General features: G+C 43.7%; 5 protein-coding genes across 5 annotated transcripts in view; 4 read left to right on the top strand and 1 right to left on the bottom strand.

The window, feature by feature from the left end:
- LOC115607741 (olfactory receptor 5F1-like) overlaps positions 1–19310 on the bottom strand; it is a 133869-nt gene that overhangs the window by 41010 nt on the left and 73549 nt on the right. The gene's annotated exons all lie outside the window — the stretch shown is intronic.
- LOC115607669 (olfactory receptor 1038-like) lies at positions 1141–2178 on the top strand. Its single transcript, XM_030485230.1, has one exon. It carries the CDS (start codon positions 1141–1143, stop codon positions 2176–2178), a length of 1038 nt encoding a protein of 345 aa, XP_030341090.1.
- LOC115607668 (olfactory receptor 1038-like) lies at positions 6158–7117 on the top strand. The gene has a single exon (XM_030485229.1). The coding sequence runs from the start codon at positions 6158–6160 to the stop codon at positions 7115–7117; it is 960 nt and encodes a 319-aa protein (XP_030341089.1).
- Positions 11543–12580, top strand: LOC115607667 (olfactory receptor 1038-like). The gene has a single exon (XM_030485228.1). The coding sequence runs from the start codon at positions 11543–11545 to the stop codon at positions 12578–12580; it is 1038 nt and encodes a 345-aa protein (XP_030341088.1).
- LOC115607661 (olfactory receptor 1038) lies at positions 16560–17519 on the top strand. Its single transcript, XM_030485210.1, has one exon. The coding sequence runs from the start codon at positions 16560–16562 to the stop codon at positions 17517–17519; it is 960 nt and encodes a 319-aa protein (XP_030341070.1).

Raw genomic sequence — 19310 nt, 5'->3', positions numbered from 1 at the left:
TTTCTTCAAGAGTTAAATGAGGATGAATCTTATTTTGTCTGAACAACCTCTGTTTTCAAGGAAGCAACTTAATACCCATGGGTTTAGGATGCTTCAGGGCACTGAAGCTCAGAAAGGGGTAAATCATGAATTTACCAATGTGAATGTTCTCTTTTATGGAAGATCTCAAATAGTTGGATAAATGTGGTTTGAAGACTGGAATGATAAAGAAAAGCCAAGGGAAAATATCTGTAGGTCATCCATGTGTAAGCTGGAATTTCACTGCGACTGGGACTTTCTCCAGGTTTACGTGTGCTCCTATGAGGTTCTTCTGAGGTGTCTTCTGAGAAAAATTGCCTCCAAACTGAACGTGCATAAAGATCCAATTCTTTTATTTGATTTGAAAACACATGTGATTGAATAAATCCATAGTTTTAAGTGTCCCAGCATCAAAAAACCAAAAATGGCAATTGTTCCTTCTACATGCTCCCTGTTCTTTTCAAGATACCTCAAATGAACAAGATTAAATACATATCATTTGTTTTTGAAAATATGGTAGAATATACTAAAATGTGGTAGTTGAACTGGTCGTTGATTGGAGTAAAATATAGTCCGAAAGAACCTGAATAAATCCATAGTTTTAAGTTTCCAAACATAGAAAAACAAAAATGCCATTTGTTGCTTCAACATGCTCATTGTTCTTTTCTAAATATCTCAACTGAAAACCAAAAACATTTAATTTTGATTAGAAAAAATAGTAGAGACTATTAATTCCACCAAAATGTGGCAGGTAAGTTGTTGATTGTTTGGAGTTAGATATGGTCCAAAAGCAAATCCCTATTCTTAATCAGAGTGATGTTTCTCTTTCTTTTGCCTAAGCATGAAAACATACATGCCTGAATAAATCCACAGTTTAAAGTGTCCCAGCATAGAAAACAAAAATGCCATTTGTGGCTTCAAAGCAATCCCTGTTTTTTCTAAATACCTCAACTGAAAAACATAAAACAAGTATATTTTGTGTTAGACTACATAGTAGAATATACTAAAACGTTGCACTTAAAATGGTGATGGATTGTAGTTAGATACGGTCCAAAAGTGAATCTCCATTTTTAACCAGTGTGATGTTTCTCTTTCTTTTGCCTCAGCAGGTAACACCTGGTCATGAGAGGAAATAATACCCAGATTGACTTCATCCTGGTGGGAATTACAGATAGCTCATGTGCACAGACCCCTCTTTTTGTCTTGTTTCTATTGATTTACATTGTCACTTTGGTGGGGAATGTTGGCATTATCGTATTGGTGCGAGTGTCTCCCAGCCTCCACACCCCCATGTACTTCTTCCTCACCCATTTTGCCTTCACTGACATCTGCTATTCCACAGTCGTCTCCCCCAGGATGCTGGCAGACCTGTTATCAGAGGAGAAAACCATTTCTTTCTCTGCCTGCATGATGCAGTTGCAAAGCTTTACACACTTTGCTATTGTGGAGTGTCACCTGCTGGCCATGATGGCCTACGACCGGCACTTTGCTATCTGCCACCCCCTGCTTTACATCACTGTCATCTCCAGCCGTGTCTGCTGGCAGCTGGTAGCATCATCCTACCTATCCGCCTTCCTCAGTGCCATCATCTGCACATGGTGCACGTTTGGAGGTTCCTTCTGTGGTCCCAACCGCATCGACCACTTCTTCTGCGACACAGTCCCTGTGCTAAAGCTTGTGTGCTCCAACACCCACAGCAGTGAGATGATCATCTTTGCCTTTGTCACCATCAATGTGGTGGGTACGAGCGTGGTCATTTTGCTTTCCTACATCTCCATCCTCCGCACAGTGCTGAGGATGTGCTCAGCACACAGCAGGGCCAGAGCCTTCCAGACTTGTGCCTCCCATTTGACAGCTGTTGCCTTGTTATATGAGTCAGCATTCATCATGTACCTACAACCTCCATCTAGCCACAGGAGCCTGGATAAGCTGGCATCCATCTTCTATGCCGTGGTCACCCCCATGCTCAACCCATTCATCTACAGCCTGAGGAACAAGGAGGTGAAGGAGGCTCTGGTCAAGTGCGGGAGGGGGTTGTTCAACCACTGGCAACATAAGAGAATTCTAGCATCTAGGAATTGCACGGTTCATGTCAAGAGAGAATGCATATGGGGCACTAAGACAATGGGATTTTCCCCTAATCCTCATGATTTGATGTAGGCTCTTCCACGGTTCCTGCACAAAAGTCAATGACAGTATTTAATGAGGAATAGACCCCACCATCACATCTGCCTTGCAAGGAAACCAAAAGGAGCAGGAACCTCAAACTTCATTTCACTTTGCAGTCACCAGTCTGTAGGAAGAAATGACCCTGAATTATCCCAGGCCTCTTTTCCTCACAGGAAACACCAATCAGCTTTATTAGTTTATCACTTTTGTCACTGACAAATATGTATTTTCCTTCCAAGATTCTTCACCTTGCCCCTCAGCTTCAATAAAATTCCTCCTTGTTACCTGCAAGTTCTTTATTAAAGCTGGTGGGGTGGGAGGGAAGAGGAAGTGTAGTTTTACATTTGCTTGCTGAAAAAGAGTCAGAGAAACAGTTTAAGAAGATTCCTTGCATTTGTTTGTGCCTTTCACAGAGAAGAAGCTGGTGGGAATCAAGATCTCAAGCTGCACCTTGGAATATCAAGTAGAATCCCTCCCCAGGCTGCAGCTTCACAATAGATTTCACTTAAAGGAAGGAATTGTAGACTATATAATTCATAATACAGCTTGATGAACTGTGCTGAGACAACTCAGTGTTAAGTACAATGTGGGCAAACCCAGGGTTCCTCCCATTCATTTTAAGTGGTGTTTTACATTCATCTGGAGTGCAGTTTACTTCAATGGTGAGATAAATGGAATTGCACCTGGAGATAAGCATCACACCCCAGTTCCATGCCCAGCTCATGCCAAAGCACACCAGGAAAACAAAATGGTACATTTCACTTCCAAATGAAGCCTGTGGCTCGTTTCAATAGATGAAAGACAATCCTGAACCCAGAATCGATGCTAACTGGGAGCTTTCTGGGTCTGAAAGAAGCCAAAAAACACTGGTGTAGGAAAATAGCTTTCCTGTAGCTGTTGTGAGGGGAAATTTATTTATGTTTGGAAAGTCTATGGATGGCAAACAGTCTCTTTTGTGTGCTCTGGCAAACAGCAGCAGTGGAGGAGATATTTTCTGAGGTGTGGGAAAGGAGGCTTCTCCTTGTGGTCAAGGAAAGAGCCAGAATCGATATTATGAAATGCTGACAATCTTGGCAGGACAGAGACATCCGATATCAGACAACTGAAAATCTCACCCTTATTGACCTGAGCATTTAACACTGTATTCGTATAACCTGGCCTTATCTAGCTAAAAATTACTTAGCAAATCTCATCTTCATACACCTTACTTAAAGTTATCATTTCAGAGATCATGGAGCAGGGCCTAGCAGAGCTGAGAGAAATTCCATTCTCCTCTTAAAACAATGTACTTCATTAATTAATTTCATGAAATTTCCTCTACTTGCACAGAAAAAGGGAACAAGGCCCTGAAAATCAGAACAGGTCTTAAGGCAGGTTTTAAGCTATCAACCGGGAGATGCTGATGGCTGTGGAAGAGCATTTAGACACGGCTAGCAATGAGCTCAGAGTTAATGTCCAGTGTACATCTGAAAAGACCATGAGGAAGGGTCAAAAAGCTGCAGGCAACAAAACACAGCAGATAAATCAGATTGTCTGTGGTCTTGTGGCACAAACCACTCGTAGGAAGAAATCAAGACTTGGAAATGATTCCAAACCAAGTCTGGAAGCCTAAAGAATAGGGAAGGGAAACAGAAGTCCTTGGTGTCAAGTGCAGCTCTAGAGTCCTCTATCACAAAACCAGCAGGTAAACATTATGCCAAAGCTACTTCCAAAACAAAGTCTTAAGATCTACTAAATACTAGAAGTCTAATACTATACTTGACAAAAGAGAAGGCACTAACGACCAGAGAATGACTAACGACCACTTGAATATAATGTTCGATGTATTCTTCTTCTTCTCTCACTGAGAAGACTATCTCCTAACTTGCCCATACAGAAAAATGGTTGAGATGAAGAAGGACTGCGAGAGCAGAAGGCACTGGTTGGGATGTTGAGGGCAGAGGGTGATGGGTTCTACTCTGCAGGAGTCAGGGTAGTGCCACAGGGGGTTGTCTATCTAATCTATCTAAACATAGCCAAAGGGGAACACCATGGTGTGCAGGGACCATCCCACAGTACCTGAGCAAGAGAGGTAGGGCAGGAACAGAGACCTGGACAAAGTTCTGCCAAGACTGCAGAGCATCAGGCAAGTTGGTTATGAGGAGGGAGGTCATGTCAAGACAATCCAATGGTCAGGGCCAGGTGCAGCAAGTCCTAGGCAGATCCATGAGCAAACCTAGGTCACCATCAAAGGATTCCATAGATGTGCACAAATCCTGCTAAACTGAAAACCAGAAGCCCTCTAATAAGCCTCAACCTCCCTGGGCTGAGCTTAAATAGAGATAAGAGGAAAATAGGTACAGGGTGGGGATGGAGCCCCAGCTGAGGCTGTTCAGGGTGATAAAGGCCTATTAGTTCACTCTGGGACAATTCATCACTACCACAAAGTGCCCATTTCTCACTTGAAGACAGTGGAAGCCCAGGGTCACCAGCTCAGCTGTTGCACATCCAGGCACTACATGTGCATAACCCCACTGGGGCTCTCAAGTGTCCACAGAGGGACTTCAGCAGCTCCACAGATGGAATCATTTCTCCTTCATGTACCATTTGGGTACCTCTAAACACATTCTCATTCTGTTGCCAAGGTCACACCAAAATCTTTGCATGGTCCACAAGTATGTTAGAAGCACCATATGAGCTGGTCGTTACTGCGGCTGTGTAGCTGTGCTCAGGGGTGGCTCATCCATGCCATGTCATTCAGATGCCCAAGCACCACAATGCCTTTCAGAGTTGATTTCACACCCTTGGCTTTTCCTTCTCTTTGTTTTCCTCTGGTAAAGCATGAGCAGCCCTGGAGGCTTCCTCCCAGGAGAGCACATGGAACTGTATTTACAGCCCCAGTACCACAAGCTCGGTGCTTGGAGCCTGGAAGGAGCTCACCCCTCTTCACATCAGGAGCTTAACAGAGGTGATGCCTACACGTAGATGTTCTCTGTTGCGTTGGGGATAAACCCTTGGCTCCCATCACTCGGTGGCAGAGGGAAGGCACAGGAGGTAACACCAAGACAAAGCAGAGCCTCACCTGCATTTAAGCAGTGGGCTTTCTTCTTCTTTATGTCCTCGTGTCTTCTTTGGGAAAGCTGTGTCAGAAAACAACCTTACCAAAGTGGGTTTTCTTTATAATAAGAGAGAGCAACAGCTTATGCAGTTTTTTTTCTTCTACAAAGCAAGAAGCACTGATTTCTTCAAGATTTAAATGAGGATGAATCTTATTTGGTTATAAAGAAATGCAACATTTGAGATTGTCAGCAGGATATAGTCACTAACAAATCAGACTTTGGAATCAGCACATTTTAACACCAACTCCGTTTTCAAGTCAGCAACTTTATGCCCATGGGTTTAGCATGCTTCAGCATGCTGGAGCTCAGAAAGTTATGAATCATGAATTTACCAATGTGAACGTTATTTGTTGTGAATGATCTCAAATAGTTTCATAAATGTGATTTGATGACTGGAATGATAAAGAAAAGCTAAGAGAAAATGTCTGTAGGTCATTAATGTGTAAGCTGGAATTTCACTGGGACTGGGACTTTCCCTTGCTCCAGGTTTACATGTGTTCCTGTGAGGTTCCTCTGAGGTGTCTTCTGACACTAACTGTCTCCAAACTGATAGTGAATAAAGATCTGATTCTTTTCTCAAACCTGAAATCACACGTGCCTAAATAAATCCATAGCTTTCAGTGTCTCAGCATAGAAAAAGAGATATGCCATTTGTTGCTTCTATGCTCTCCCTATTCTTTTTTAAATACATCAACTGCAAAACAAAAACCATATAATTTCAGGTTAGAAAATATTGTAGAATACAATATATCCACCAAAATGTGACAATTTAAATGGTTTTTGATTGGACTTAGATATGGTCCAAAAATTAATCACTATTTTTAAACAGTTTCATGTTTTCCTTCCTTTTGCCTCAGCAGCTAAACCTGACCATGGGAGGAAATCACACCCAGACTAAATTCATCCTGGTGGGAATTACAGATAGCTCATGTGCACAGACCCCTCTTTTTGTCTTGTTTCTATTGATTTACATTGTCACTTTGGTGGGGAACGTTGGCATTATCTTCTTGGTGCGGGTGTCTCCCAGCCTCCACACCCCCATGTACTTCTTCCTCACCCATTTTGCCTTCACTGACATTTGCTATTCCACAGTCATCTCCCCCAGGATGCTGGCAGACCTGTTGTCAGAGGAGAAAACCATTTCTTTCTCTGCCTGCATGATGCAGTTCCTCTCCTTTGCTTTCTTTGGTGTTATTGAGAGTCACCTGCTGGCCATGATGGCCTACGACCGGCACGTTGCTATCTGCCATCCCCTGATTTATGTGACCATCATCTCCAGCCGCGTCTGCTGGCAGCTGGTAGCATCATCCTACCTATTCGCCTTCCTCAGTGCCATCATCTGCACATGGTGCACGTTTGGAGGTTCCTTCTGTGGTCCCAACCGCATCGACCACTTCTTCTGTGATGAAGTTCCTGTGCTAAAGCTCGTGTGCTCTGACACCCACACCAGCGAGATGGTCATTTTTGCCTTCGTCACCATCAATGTGGTGGGTACGAGCGTGATCATTTTGCTCTCCTACATCTCTATCCTCCACACAGTGCTGAGGATGTGCTCAGCACAGAGCAGGGCCAGAGCCTTCCAAACTTGTGCCTCCCATTTGACAGCTGTTGCCTTGTTATATGGGTCAGCATTCTTCACGTACCTACAACCCCCATCTAGCCACAGGAGCCTGGATAAGCTGGCATCCATCATCTACATTGTGGTCACCCCCATGCTCAACCCATTCATCTACAGCCTGAGGAACAAGGAGGTGAAGGGAGCTCTGGTCAAGTGCAGAAGGAGGTTGTTCAACTGCTGTCAACATAAAAGAATTGTATCATCTACGATCTGAACAGTTTAATGTCAAGTGAGAAAGCCTATGGGGCACTAAACCAATGGGATTTTCCCCTAATCCTCATGATTTGATGTAGGCTCTTCCACGGTTCCTGCACAAAAGTCAATGACAGTATTTAATGAGGAATAGACCCCACCATCACATCTGCCTTGCAAGGAAACCACAAGGAGCAGGAACCTCAAACTTCATTTCACTTTGCAGTCACCAGTCTGTAGGAAGAAATGACCCTGAATTATCCCAGGCCTCTTTTCCTCACAGGAAACACCAATCAGTTTTATTCATTTATCACTTTTCTCACTGACAAATACGTATTTTTCTTGCAAGATTCTTGAACTTGTCCCTCAGCTCCAATAAAATTCTTCCCCGTTACCTGTGAGTTCTTTAGTAAAGCTGCTGGGGTGGGAGGGAAGACTAAGTGTAGTTTTACATTTGCTTCCTGAAAAAGAGCAAGAAAAAGGTTTCAAAACATTCCTTGCATTTCTTTGTGCCTTTCAAAGAGAAGAAGCTGGTGGGAATCAAGATCTCAAGCTGCACCTTGGAATATCAAGGGGAATCCCTCCCCAGGCTACAGCTGCAAACAGATTTCACTTAAAGGAAGGAATTGTAGACAGTATAATTCATAATACAGGATGATGAAATGGGCTGAGACAACCCAGTGTTAAGCACAATTTGGGCCCATCCAGGCTTCCTCCTACTCCGTTTAAGTGGTGTTTTACATTCATCTGAAGTGCAGTTTACTTCAATGGTGTGATAAATGGAATTCCACCTGGAGATAAGCATCACACCCCAATTCCATGCCCAGCTCATGCTAAAGCACACCAGGAAAACCAAATGGTGTCTTGCACTTAGAAATGAAGCCTGTGGCTCGTTTCCATAGGTGAAAGACAATCCTGAACACAGAATCGATGTTAACTGAGAGCTGTCTGGGTTTCAAAGAAGGCAAAAAGTACTGGTGTGGGGTAATAGCTTTCCTGTAGCTGTTGTGATTGGGAATTAACTTGCATTTATAAAGTATGTGGATGGCGAACAGTCTCTTTTGTGTGCTCTGGAAAACAGCTATGAGGCAGGAATGATGTCTCAGGTGTGTGGGAAAGTTACTTCTACCTGTGGTCAATGAAGGAGCCAAAGTCGATGTAACTAAATGCTGAAGAGCTTGACAGGACAGAGACCTTTGATATCAGAGAGCTTGCTTGAAAACCTTCACCACACCTTCTTTTCTTCCTTCTAGTTTGTTGGATATCTTTGCTTAGACTATACATATAGAATCTTAGAGCCACAGAAAGCCCAAGTAGGACCTAAAAAGATCATCTGATGTGAGCTTCAGTGGGAAAGGGAGCCTAGATGAGCAGTGTCATGTGTAGGGCTCATTGCTGCTTGATGAATTACCCCACCCTTCATGTCCTTATTTCCTCTTGGGTTTAATAAAGTTTCCAAAACAGAGAGAACTGAAATACTCAAAGGTTTACCCAGAGTTGGTGCTACGTTCCCAAGAGAGGTCTGGATTGCCATTGTCTTGTATGTGGTGGATTCAACTTCGTGAATGTCCAAGAGGAACTTCAGTATAACGTGCAGGGGAGGCAGAATTGTGAATTCCAGCAATACAAGAAACAGGCTTGGGGTCCGGAAACATGTTTTATAATGAGAGCATCATTGCATGATTCTGCTTCAATCTTTGCAGAGAAGGGATCTATAAAATGCACCAATCCCAGACTATAGAAACAAACTTCCCACATCAGATACATAACAGAGGTCCCCCTCATAAAAGACTAACATCATACTTGGTAAAAGAGAAGTTATTAACGACCAGAGAATAATACATTAATGTAATGTTCAACTTATTACTCTATTTCCCTCACTGAGAACAATATCTCCTACTTTACCCATGCAGGGACATGGTCTAGATGGCGAGGGACTGCCAGAGCAGTGAGCACTGGCTGGGCTGTTGGGTGCAGAGGGTGATGGGTTCTACTCTGCAGGAGCCTGGGCAGTGCCACAGGGGTTTGTCTCTTTCATCTCTTTAAACAGAACCTAATGGGAACACAATAGTGTGCAGGGACCATCCCACAGTACCTGAGCAAGAGAAGTAGGTCAGGAAGAGAGACCTGGGCCAAGTTCAGCCAAGACTCCAAAACATCAGGAACGTTGGTGATGATAAGACAGGTCCAAGACAAGACCGAGCCAGATCAAGTCAATCCCTGGATCAGGGTCAGGTCCAGCAACTGCTAGGAAGGTCCATGAGCAAGCCTAGGTCATCATCAAAGGATTCCAGAGATGTGCACAACTCCTGCTAAACTGGAAATCAGAACTCCTCTAACAAAGCTCAAGCTCCCGGGACTGAGGTAAATAGAGATGGGGACCAAACAGGAAAAGGGTGGGGATGGAGCGCCAGCTCAGACTGCTCAGGGGGATAAGGGCCTATTAGTTCAACCTGGACAATTCATCATTACCTCAAAATGCCCATTTCTCACTCTTGAAGACAGTGGAAGCCCAGGGTCACCAGCTCAGCTGTTGCACGTCCAGGCACTACATGTGCATAACCCCACTGGGGCTAGAAAAATGGACTCTCAAGTGTCCTCAGACGGACATCAGCAGCTCCATAGATGGAGTCACTGGTGCTGCATGTCCCATTTGGGGACCCTCTGCAAGATCTGAAATGTCTCTAAACCCATTCTCATTCTGTTGCCAAGGTCACACCAAAACCTTTGCGTGGCCCACAAGTATGTCAGAAGCATCCGATGAGCTGGTCATCACTGCTACTGTGTGCTCAGGGGTGGCTTATCAGCGCCATGTCATCCAGATGCCCAAGCACCACAATGCCTTTCAGAGTTGATTTCACACCCTTGGCTTTTCCTTCTCTTTGTTTTCCTCTGGTAAAGCATGAGCAGCCCTGGAGGCTTCCTCCCAGGAGAGCATATGGAACTGTATTTACAGCCCCAGCACCACAAGCTCAGCTCTTGGAGCCTGGAAGGAGCTCACCTCTCTTTACATCATGAGCTTAAGAAGGTGATGCCGGTGCGTAGATGTTCTCTGTTGCATTGAGGATAAACCCTTGGCTCCTATCAGTCGGTGGCAAATGGAAGGCGCAAGAGGTAAGGCCAAGACAAAGCAGAGCCTCACCTGCATTTTCGCAGTGGGCTTTCTTCTTCATGTCCTCCTGTCTTCTTTGGTAAAGGTGTGTCAGAAACCAGCCTTACCAAAGTGGTTTTCTTTACAATAAGAGAGAGTAATTGCTTATGAAGGTTGTTTTTCTTTCACATAGGCTGTGAAAGCAAGACGCACTGATTTCTTCAAGAGTTAAATGAGGATGAATCTTATTTTGTCTGAACAACCTCTGTTTTCAAGGAAGCAACTTAATACCCATGGGTTTAGGATGCTTCAGGGCACTGAAGCTCAGAAAGGGGTAAATCATGAATTTACCAATGTGAATGTTCTCTTTTATGGACGATCTCAAATAGTTGGATAAATGTGGTTTGAAGACTGGAATGATAAAGAAAAGCCAAGGGAAAATATCTGTAGGTCATCCATGTGTAAGCTGGAATTTCACTGCGACTGGGACTTTCTCCAGGTTTACGTGTGCTCCTATGAGGTTCTTCTGAGGTGTCTTCTGAGAAAAATTGCCTCCAAACTGAACGTGCATAAAGATCCAATTCTTTTATTTGATTTGAAAACACATGTGATTGAATAAATCCATAGTTTTAAGTGTCCCAGCATCAAAAAACCAAAAATGGCAATTGTTCCTTCTACATGCTCCCTGTTCTTTTCAAGATACCTCAAATGAACAAGATTAAATACATATCATTTGTTTTTGAAAATATGGTAGAATATACCAAAATGTGGTAGTTGAACTGGTCGTTGATTGGAGTAAAATATAGTCCGAAAGAACCTGAATAAATCCATAGTTCTAAGTGTCCAAACATAGAAAAACAAAAATGCCATTTGTTGCTTCAACATGCTCATTGTTCTTTTCTAAATATCTCAACTGAAAACCAAAAACATTTAATTTTGATTAGAAAAAATAGTAGAGACTATTAATTCCACCAAAATGTGGCAGGTAAGTTGTTGATTGTTTGGAGTTAGATATGGTCCAAAAGCAAATCCCTATTCTTAATCAGAGTGATGTTTCTCTTTCTTTTGCCTAAGCATGAAAACATACATGCCTGAATAAATCCACAGTTTAAAGTGTCCCAGCATAGAAAACAAAAATGCCATTTGTGGCTTCAAAGCAATCCCTGTTTTTTCTACATACCTCAACTGAAAAACATAAAACAAGTATATTTTGTGTTAGACTACATAGTAGAATATACTAAAACGTTGCACTTAAAATGGTGATGGATTGTAGTTAGATACGGTCCAAAAGTGAATCTCCATTTTTAACCAGTGTGATGTTTCTCTTTCTTTTGCCTCAGCAGGTAACACCTGGTCATGAGAGGAAATAATACCCAGATTGACTTCATCCTGGTGGGAATTACAGATAGCTCATGTGCACAGACCCCTCTTTTTGTCTTGTTTCTATTGATTTACATTGCCACTTTGGTGGGGAATGTTGGCATTATCGTATTGGTGCGAGTGTCTCCCAGCCTCCACACCCCCATGTACTTCTTCCTCACCCATTTTGCCTTCACTGACATCTGCTATTCCACAGTCGTCTCCCCCAGGATGCTGGCAGACCTGTTATCAGAGGAGAAAACCATTTCTTTCTCTGCCTGCATGATGCAGTTGCAAAGCTTTACACACTTTGCTATTGTGGAGTGTCACCTGCTGGCCATGATGGCCTACGACCGGCACGTTGCTATCTGCCACCCCCTGCTTTACATCACTGTCATCTCCAGCCGTGTCTGCTGGCAGCTGGTAGCATCATCCTACCTATCCGCCTTCCTCAGTGCCATCATCTGCACATGGTGCACGTTTGGAGGTTCCTTCTGTGGTCCCAACCGCATCGACCACTTCTTCTGCGACACAGTCCCTGTGCTAAAGCTCGTGTGCTCCAACACCCACAGCAGTGAGATGATCATCTTTGCTTTTGTCACCATCAATGTGGTGGGTACGAGCGTGATCATTTTTCTCTCCTACATCTCCATCCTCCGCACAGTGCTGAGGATGTGCTCAGCACAGAGCAGGGCCAGAGCCTTCCAGACTTGTGCCTCCCATTTGACAGCTGTTGCCTTGTTATATGGGTCAGCATTCTTCATGTACCTACAACCTCCATCTAGCCACAGCAGCCTGGATAAGCTGGCATCCATCTTCTATGCTGTGGTGAACCCCATGCTCAACCCATTCATCTACAGCCTGAGGAACAAGGAGGTGAAGGAGGCTCTTGTCAAGTGCGGGAGGGGGTTGTTCAACCACTGGCAACATAAGAGAATTCTAGCATCTAGGAATTGCACGGTTCATGTCAAGAGAGAATGCATATGGGGCACTAAGACAATGGGATTTTCCCCTAATCCTCATGATTTGATGTAGGCTCTTCCACGGTTCCTGCACAAAAGTCAATGACAGTATTTAATGAGGAATAGACCCCACCATCACATCTGCATTGCAAGGAAACCACAAGGAGCAGGAACCTCAAACTTCATTTCACTTTGCAGTCACCAGTCTGTAGGAAGAAATGACCCTGAATTATCCCAGGCCTCTTTTCCTCACAGGAAACACCAATCAGCTTTATTTGTTTATCACTTTTGTCACTGACAAATATGTATTTTTCTTCCAAGATTCTTCACCTTGTCCCTCAGCTCCAATAAAATTCCTCCCTGTTACCTGAGAGTTCTTTAGTAAAGCTGCTGGGGTGGGAGGGAAGATTAAGTGTAGTTTTACATTTGCTTGCTGAAAAAGAGCAAGAAAAAGGTTTCAAACCATTCCTTGCATTTCTTTGTGCCTTTCACAGAGAAGAAGCTGGTGGGAATCAAGATCTCAAGCTGCACCTTGGAATATCAAGTAGAATCCCTCCCCAGGCTGCAGCTTCACAATAGATTTCACTTAAAGGAAGGAATTGTAGACTATATAATTCATAATACAGCTTGATGAACTGTGCTGAGACAACTCAGTGTTAAGGACAATGTGGGCAAACCCAGGGTTCCTCCCATTCATTTTAAGTGGTGTTTTACATTCATCTGGAGTGCAGTTTACTTCAATGGTGAGATAAATGGAATTGCACCTGGAGATAAGCACCCACATCCCATGTCCATGCCCAGCTCATGCTAAAGCACACCAGGAAAACAAAATGGTACATTTCACTTCCAAATGAAGCCTGTGGCTCGTTTCAATAGATGAAAGACAATCCTGAACCCAGAATCGATGCTAACTGGGAGCTTTCTGGGTCTGAAAGAAGCCAAAAAACACTGGTGTAGGAAAATAGCTTTCCTGTAGCTGTTGTGAGGGGAAATTTATTTATGTTTGGAAAGTCTATGGATGGCAAACAGTCTCTTTTGTGTGCTCTGGCAAACAGCAGCAGTGGAGGAGATATTTTCTGAGGTGTGGGAAAGGAGGCTTCTCCTTGTGGTCAAGGAAAGAGCCAGAATCGATATTATGAAATGCTGACAATCTTGGCAGGACAGAGACATCCGATATCAGACAACTGAAAATCTCACCCTTATTGACCTGAGCATTTAACACTGTATTCGTATAACCTGGCCTTATCTAGCTAAAAATTACTTAGCAAATCTCATCTTCATACACCTTACTTAAAGTTATCATTTCAGAGATCATGGAGCAGGGCCTAGCAGAGCTGAGAGAAATTCCATTCTCCTCTTAAAACAATGTACTTCATTAATTAATTTCATGAAATTTCCTCTACTTGCACAGAAAAAGGGAACAAGGCCCTGAAAATCAGAACAGGTCTTAAGGCAGGTTTTAAGCTATCAACCGGGAGATGCTGATGGCTGTGGAAGAGCATTTAGACACGGCTAGCAATGAGCTCAGAGTTAATGTCCAGTGTACATCTGAAAAGACCATGAGGAAGGGTCAAAAAGCTGCAGGCAACAAAACACAGCAGATAAATCAGATTGTCTGTGGTCTTGTGGCACAAACCACTCGTAGGAAGAAATCAAGACTTGGAAATGATTCCAAACCAAGTCTGGAAGCCTTAAGAATAGGGAAGGGAAACAGAAGTCCTTGGTGTCAAGTGAAGCTCTAGAGTCCTCTGTCACAAAACCAGCAGGTAAACATTATGCCAAAGCTACTTCCAAAACAAAGTCTTAAGATCTACTAAATACTAGAAGTCTAATACTATACTTGACAAAAGAGAAGGCACTAACGACCAGAGAACGACTAACGACCACTTGAATATAATGTTCGATGTATTCTTCTTCTTCTCTCACTGAGAAGACTATCTCCTAACTTGCCCATACAGAAAAATGGTTGAGATGAAGAAGGACTGCGAGAGCAGAAGGCACTGGTTGGGATGTTGAGGGCAGAGGGTGATGGGTTCTACTCTGCAGGAGTCAGGGTAGTGCCACAGGGGGTTGTCTATCTAATCTATCTAAACATAGCCAAAGGGGAACACCATGGTGTGCAGGGACCATCCCACAGTACCTGAGCAAGAGAGGTAGGGCAGGAACAGAGACCTGGACAAAGTTCTGCCAAGACTACAGAGCATCAGGCAAGTTGGTTATGAGGAGGCAGGTCATGTCAAGACAATCCAATGGTCAGGGCCAGATACAGCAATTCCTAGGAAGATCCATGAGCAAACCTAGGTCACCATCAAAGGATTCCATAGATGTGCACAAATCCTGCTAAACTAAAAACCAGAAGCCCTCTAATAGGCCTCAACCTCCCTGGGCTGAGCTTAAATAGAGATAAGAGGAAAATAGGTACAGGGTGGGGATGGAGCCCCAGCTGAGGCTGTTCAGGGTGATAAAGGCCTATTAGTTCACTCTGGGACAATTCATCACTACCACAAAGTGCCCATTTCTCACTTGAAGACAGTGGAAGCCCAGGGTCACCAGCTCAGCTGTTGCACATCCAGGCACTACATGTGCATAACCCCACTGGGGCTCTCAAGTGTCCACAGAGGGACTTCAGCAGCTCCACAGATGGAATCATTTCTCCTTCATGTACCATTTGGGTACCTCTAAACACATTCTCATTCTGTTGCCAAGGTCACACCAAAATCTTTGCATGGTCCACAAGTATGTTAGAAGCACCCTATGAGCTGGTCGTTACTGCTGCTGTGTAGCTGTGCTCAGGGGTGGCTCATCCATGCCATGTCATTCAGATGCCCAAGCACCACAATGCCTTTCAGAGTTGATTTCACACCCTTGGCTTTTCCTTCTCTTTGTTTTCCTCTGGTAAAGCATGAGCAGCCCTGGAGGCTTCCTCCCAGGAGAGCACATGGAACTGTATTTACAGCCCCAGTACCACAAGCTCGGCTCTTGGAGCCTGGAAGGAGCTCACCCCTCTTCACATCAGGAGCTTAACAGAGGTGATGCCTACACGTAGATGTTCTCTGTTGCGTTGGGGATAAACCCTTGGCTCCCATCACTCGGTGGCAGAGGGAAGGCACAGGAGGTAACACCAAGACAAAGCAGAGCCTCACCTGCATTTAAGCAGTGGGCTTTCTTCTTCTTTATGTCCTCGTGTCTTCTTTGGGAAAGCTGTGTCAGAAAACAACCTTACCAAAGTGGGTTTTCTTTATAATAAGAGAGAGCAACAGCTTATGCAGTTTTTTTTCTTCTACAAAGCAAGAAGCACTGATTTCTTCAAGATTTAAATGAGGATGAATCTTATTTGGTTATAAAGAAATGCAACATTTGAGATTGTCAGCAGGATATAGTCACTAACAAATCAGACTTTGGAATCAGCACATTTTAACATCAACTCCGTTTTCAAGTCAGCAACTTTATGCCCATGGGTTTAGCATGCTTCAGCATGCTGGAGCTCAGAAAGTTATGAATCATGAATTTACCAATGTGAACGTTATTTGTTGTGAATGATCTCAAATAGTTTCATAAATGTGATTTGATGACTGGAATGATAAAGAAAAGCTAAGAGAAAATGTCTGTAGGTCATTAATGTGTAAGCTGGAATTTCACTGGGACTGGGACTTTCCCTTGCTCCAGGTTTACATGTGTTCCTGTGAGGGTCCTCTGAGGTGTCTTCTGACACTAACTGTCTCCAAACTGATAGTGAATAAAGATCTGATTCTTTTCTCAAACCTGAAATCACACGTGCCTAAATAAATCCATAGCTTTCAGTGTCTCAGCATAGAAAAAGAGATATGCCATTTGTTGCTTCTATGCTCTCCCTATTCTTTTTTAAATACATCAACTGCAAAACAAAAACCATATAATTTCAGGTTAGAAAATATTGTAGAATACAATATATCCACCAAAATGTGACAATTTAAATGGTTTTTGATTGGACTTAGATATGGTCCAAAAATTAATCACTATTTTTAAACAGTTTCATGTTTTCCTTCCTTTTGCCTCAGCAGCTAAACCTGACCATGGGAGGAAATCACACCCAGACTAAATTCATCCTGGTGGGAATTACAGACAGCCCAGGTGCGCAGACCCCTCTTTTTGTCTTGTTTCTATTGATTTACATTGTCACTTTGGTGGGGAACGTTGGCATTATCTTCTTGGTGCGGGTGTCTCCCAGCCTCCACACCCCCATGTACTTCTTCCTCACACATTTTGCCTTCACTGACATCTGCTATTCCACAGTCATCTCCCCCAGGATGCTGGCAGACCTGTTGTCAGAGGAGAAAACCATTTCTTTCTCTGCCTGCATGATGCAGTTCCTCTCCTTTGCTTTCTTTGGTGTTATTGAGAGTCACCTGCTGGCCATGATGGCCTACGACCGGCACGTTGCTATCTGCCATCCCCTGCTTTATGTGACCATCATCTCCAGCCGCGTCTGCTGGCAGCTGGTAGCATCATCCTACCTATTCGCCTTCCTCAGTGCCATCATCTGCACATGGTGCACGTTTGGAGGTTCCTTCTGTGGTCCCAACCGCATCGACCACTTCTTCTGTGATGAAGTTCCTGTGCTAAAGCTCGTGTGCTCTGACACCCACACCAGCGAGATGGTCATTTTTGCCTTCGTCACCATCAATGTGGTGGGTACGAGCGTGATCATTTTGCTCTCCTACATCTCTATCCTCCACACAGTGCTGAGGATGCGCTCAGCACAGAGCAGGGCCAGAGCCTTCCAAACTTGTGCCTCCCATTTGACAGCTGTTGCCTTGTTATATGGGTCAGCATTCTTCACGTACCTACAACCCCCATCTAGCCACAGGAGCCTGGATAAGCTGGCATCCATCATCTACATTGTGGTCACCCCCATGCTCAACCCATTCATCTACAGCCTGAGGAACAAGGAGGTGAAGGGAGCTCTGGTCAAGTGCAGAAGGAGGTTGTTCAACTGCTGTCAACATAAAAGAATTGTATCATCTACGATCTGAACAGTTTAATGTCAAGTGAGAAAGCCTATGGGGCACTAAACCAATGGGATTTTCCCCTAATCCTCATGATTTGATGTAGGCTCTTCCACGGTTCCTGCACAAAAGTCAATGACAGTATTTAATGAGGAATAGACCCCACCATCACATCTGCCTTGCAAGGAAACCACAAGGAGCAGGAACCTCAAACTTCATTTCACTTTGCAGTCACCAGTCTGTAGGAAGAAATGACCCTGAATTATCCCAGGCCTCTTTTCCTCACAGGAAACACCAATCAGTTTTATTCATTTATCACTTTTCTCACTGACAAATACGTATTTTTCTTGCAAGATTCTTGAACTTGTCCCTCAGCTCCAATAAAATTCTTCCCCGTTACCTGTGAGTTCTTTAGTAAAGCTGCTGGGGTGGGAGGGAAGACTAAGTGTAGTTTTACATTTGCTTCCTGAAAAAGAGCAAGAAAAAGGTTTCAAAACATTCCTTGCATTTCTTTGTGCCTTTCAAAGAGAAGAAGCTGGTGGGAATCAAGATCTCAAGCTGCACCTTGGAATATCAAGGGGAATCCCTCCCCAGGCTACAGCTGCAAACAGATTTCACTTAAAGGAAGGAATTGTAGACAGTATAATTCATAATACAGGATGATGAAATGGGCTGAGACAACCCAGTGTTAAGCACAATTTGGGCCCATCCAGGCTTCCTCCTACTCCGTTTAAGTGGTGTTTTACATTCATCTGAAGTGCAGTTTACTTCAATGGTGTGATAAATGGAATTCCACCTGGAGATAAGCATCACACCCCAATTCCATGCCCAGCTCATGCTAAAGCACACCAGGAAAACCAAATGGTGTCTTGCACTTAGAAATGAAGCCTGTGGCTCGTTTCCATAGGTGAAAGACAATCCTGAACACAGAATCGATGTTAACTGAGAGCTGTCTGGGTTTCAAAGAAGGCAAAAAGTACTGGTGTGGGGTAATAGCTTTCCTGTAGCTGTTGTGATTGGGAATTAACTTGCATTTATAAAGTATGTGGATGGCGAACAGTCTCTTTTGTGTGCTCTGGAAAACAGCTATGAGGCAGGAATGATGTCTCAGGTGTGTGGGAAAGTTACTTCTACCTGTGGTCAATGAAGGAGCCAAAGTCGATGTAACTAAATGCTGAAGAGCTTGACAGGACAGAGACCTTTGATATCAGAGAGCTTGCTTGAAAACCTTCACCACACCTGCTTTTCTTCCTTCTAGTTTGTTGGATATCTTTGCTTAGACTATACATATAGAATCTTAGAGCCACAGAAAGCCCAAGTAGGACCTAAAAAGATCATCTGATGTGAGCTTCAGTGGGAAAGGGAGCCTAGATGAGCAGTGTCATGTGTAGGGCTCATTGCTGCTTGATGAATTACCCCACCCTTCATGTCCTTATTTCCTCTTGGGTTTAATAAAGTTTCCAAAACAGAGAGAACTGAAATACTCAAAGGTTTACCCAGAGTTGGTGCTACGTTCCCAAGAGAGGTCTGGATTGCCATTGTCTTGTATGTGGTGGATTCAACTTCGTGAATGTCCAAGAGGAACTTCAGTATAACGTGCAGGGGAGGCAGAATTGTGAATTCCAGCAATACAAGAAACAGGCTTGGGGTCCGGAAACATGTTTTATAATGAGAGCATCATTGCATGATTCTGCTTCAATCTTTGCAGAGAAGAGATCTATAAAATGCACCAATCCCAGACTATAGAAACAAACTTCCCACATCAGATACATAACAGAGGTCCCCCTCATAAAAGACTAACATCATACTTGGTAAAAG

Source organism: Strigops habroptila, chromosome 4 (assembly GCF_004027225.2).
Source record: "Strigops habroptila isolate Jane chromosome 4, bStrHab1.2.pri, whole genome shotgun sequence".
Taxonomy (NCBI): Eukaryota; Metazoa; Chordata; class Aves; order Psittaciformes; family Psittacidae; genus Strigops; species Strigops habroptila.
This window is presented reverse-complemented; position numbering and strand designations above follow the sequence as displayed.

Excerpts from the sequence above, each read along its gene's own strand:
- LOC115607667 (XM_030485228.1), top strand. The coding sequence starts at position 11,543 with ATGAGAGGAAATAATACCCAGATTGACTTCATCCTGGTGGGAATTACA.
- LOC115607661 (XM_030485210.1), top strand. The coding sequence starts at position 16,560 with ATGGGAGGAAATCACACCCAGACTAAATTCATCCTGGTGGGAATTACA.
- LOC115607669 (XM_030485230.1), top strand. The coding sequence starts at position 1,141 with ATGAGAGGAAATAATACCCAGATTGACTTCATCCTGGTGGGAATTACA.
- LOC115607668 (XM_030485229.1), top strand. The coding sequence starts at position 6,158 with ATGGGAGGAAATCACACCCAGACTAAATTCATCCTGGTGGGAATTACA.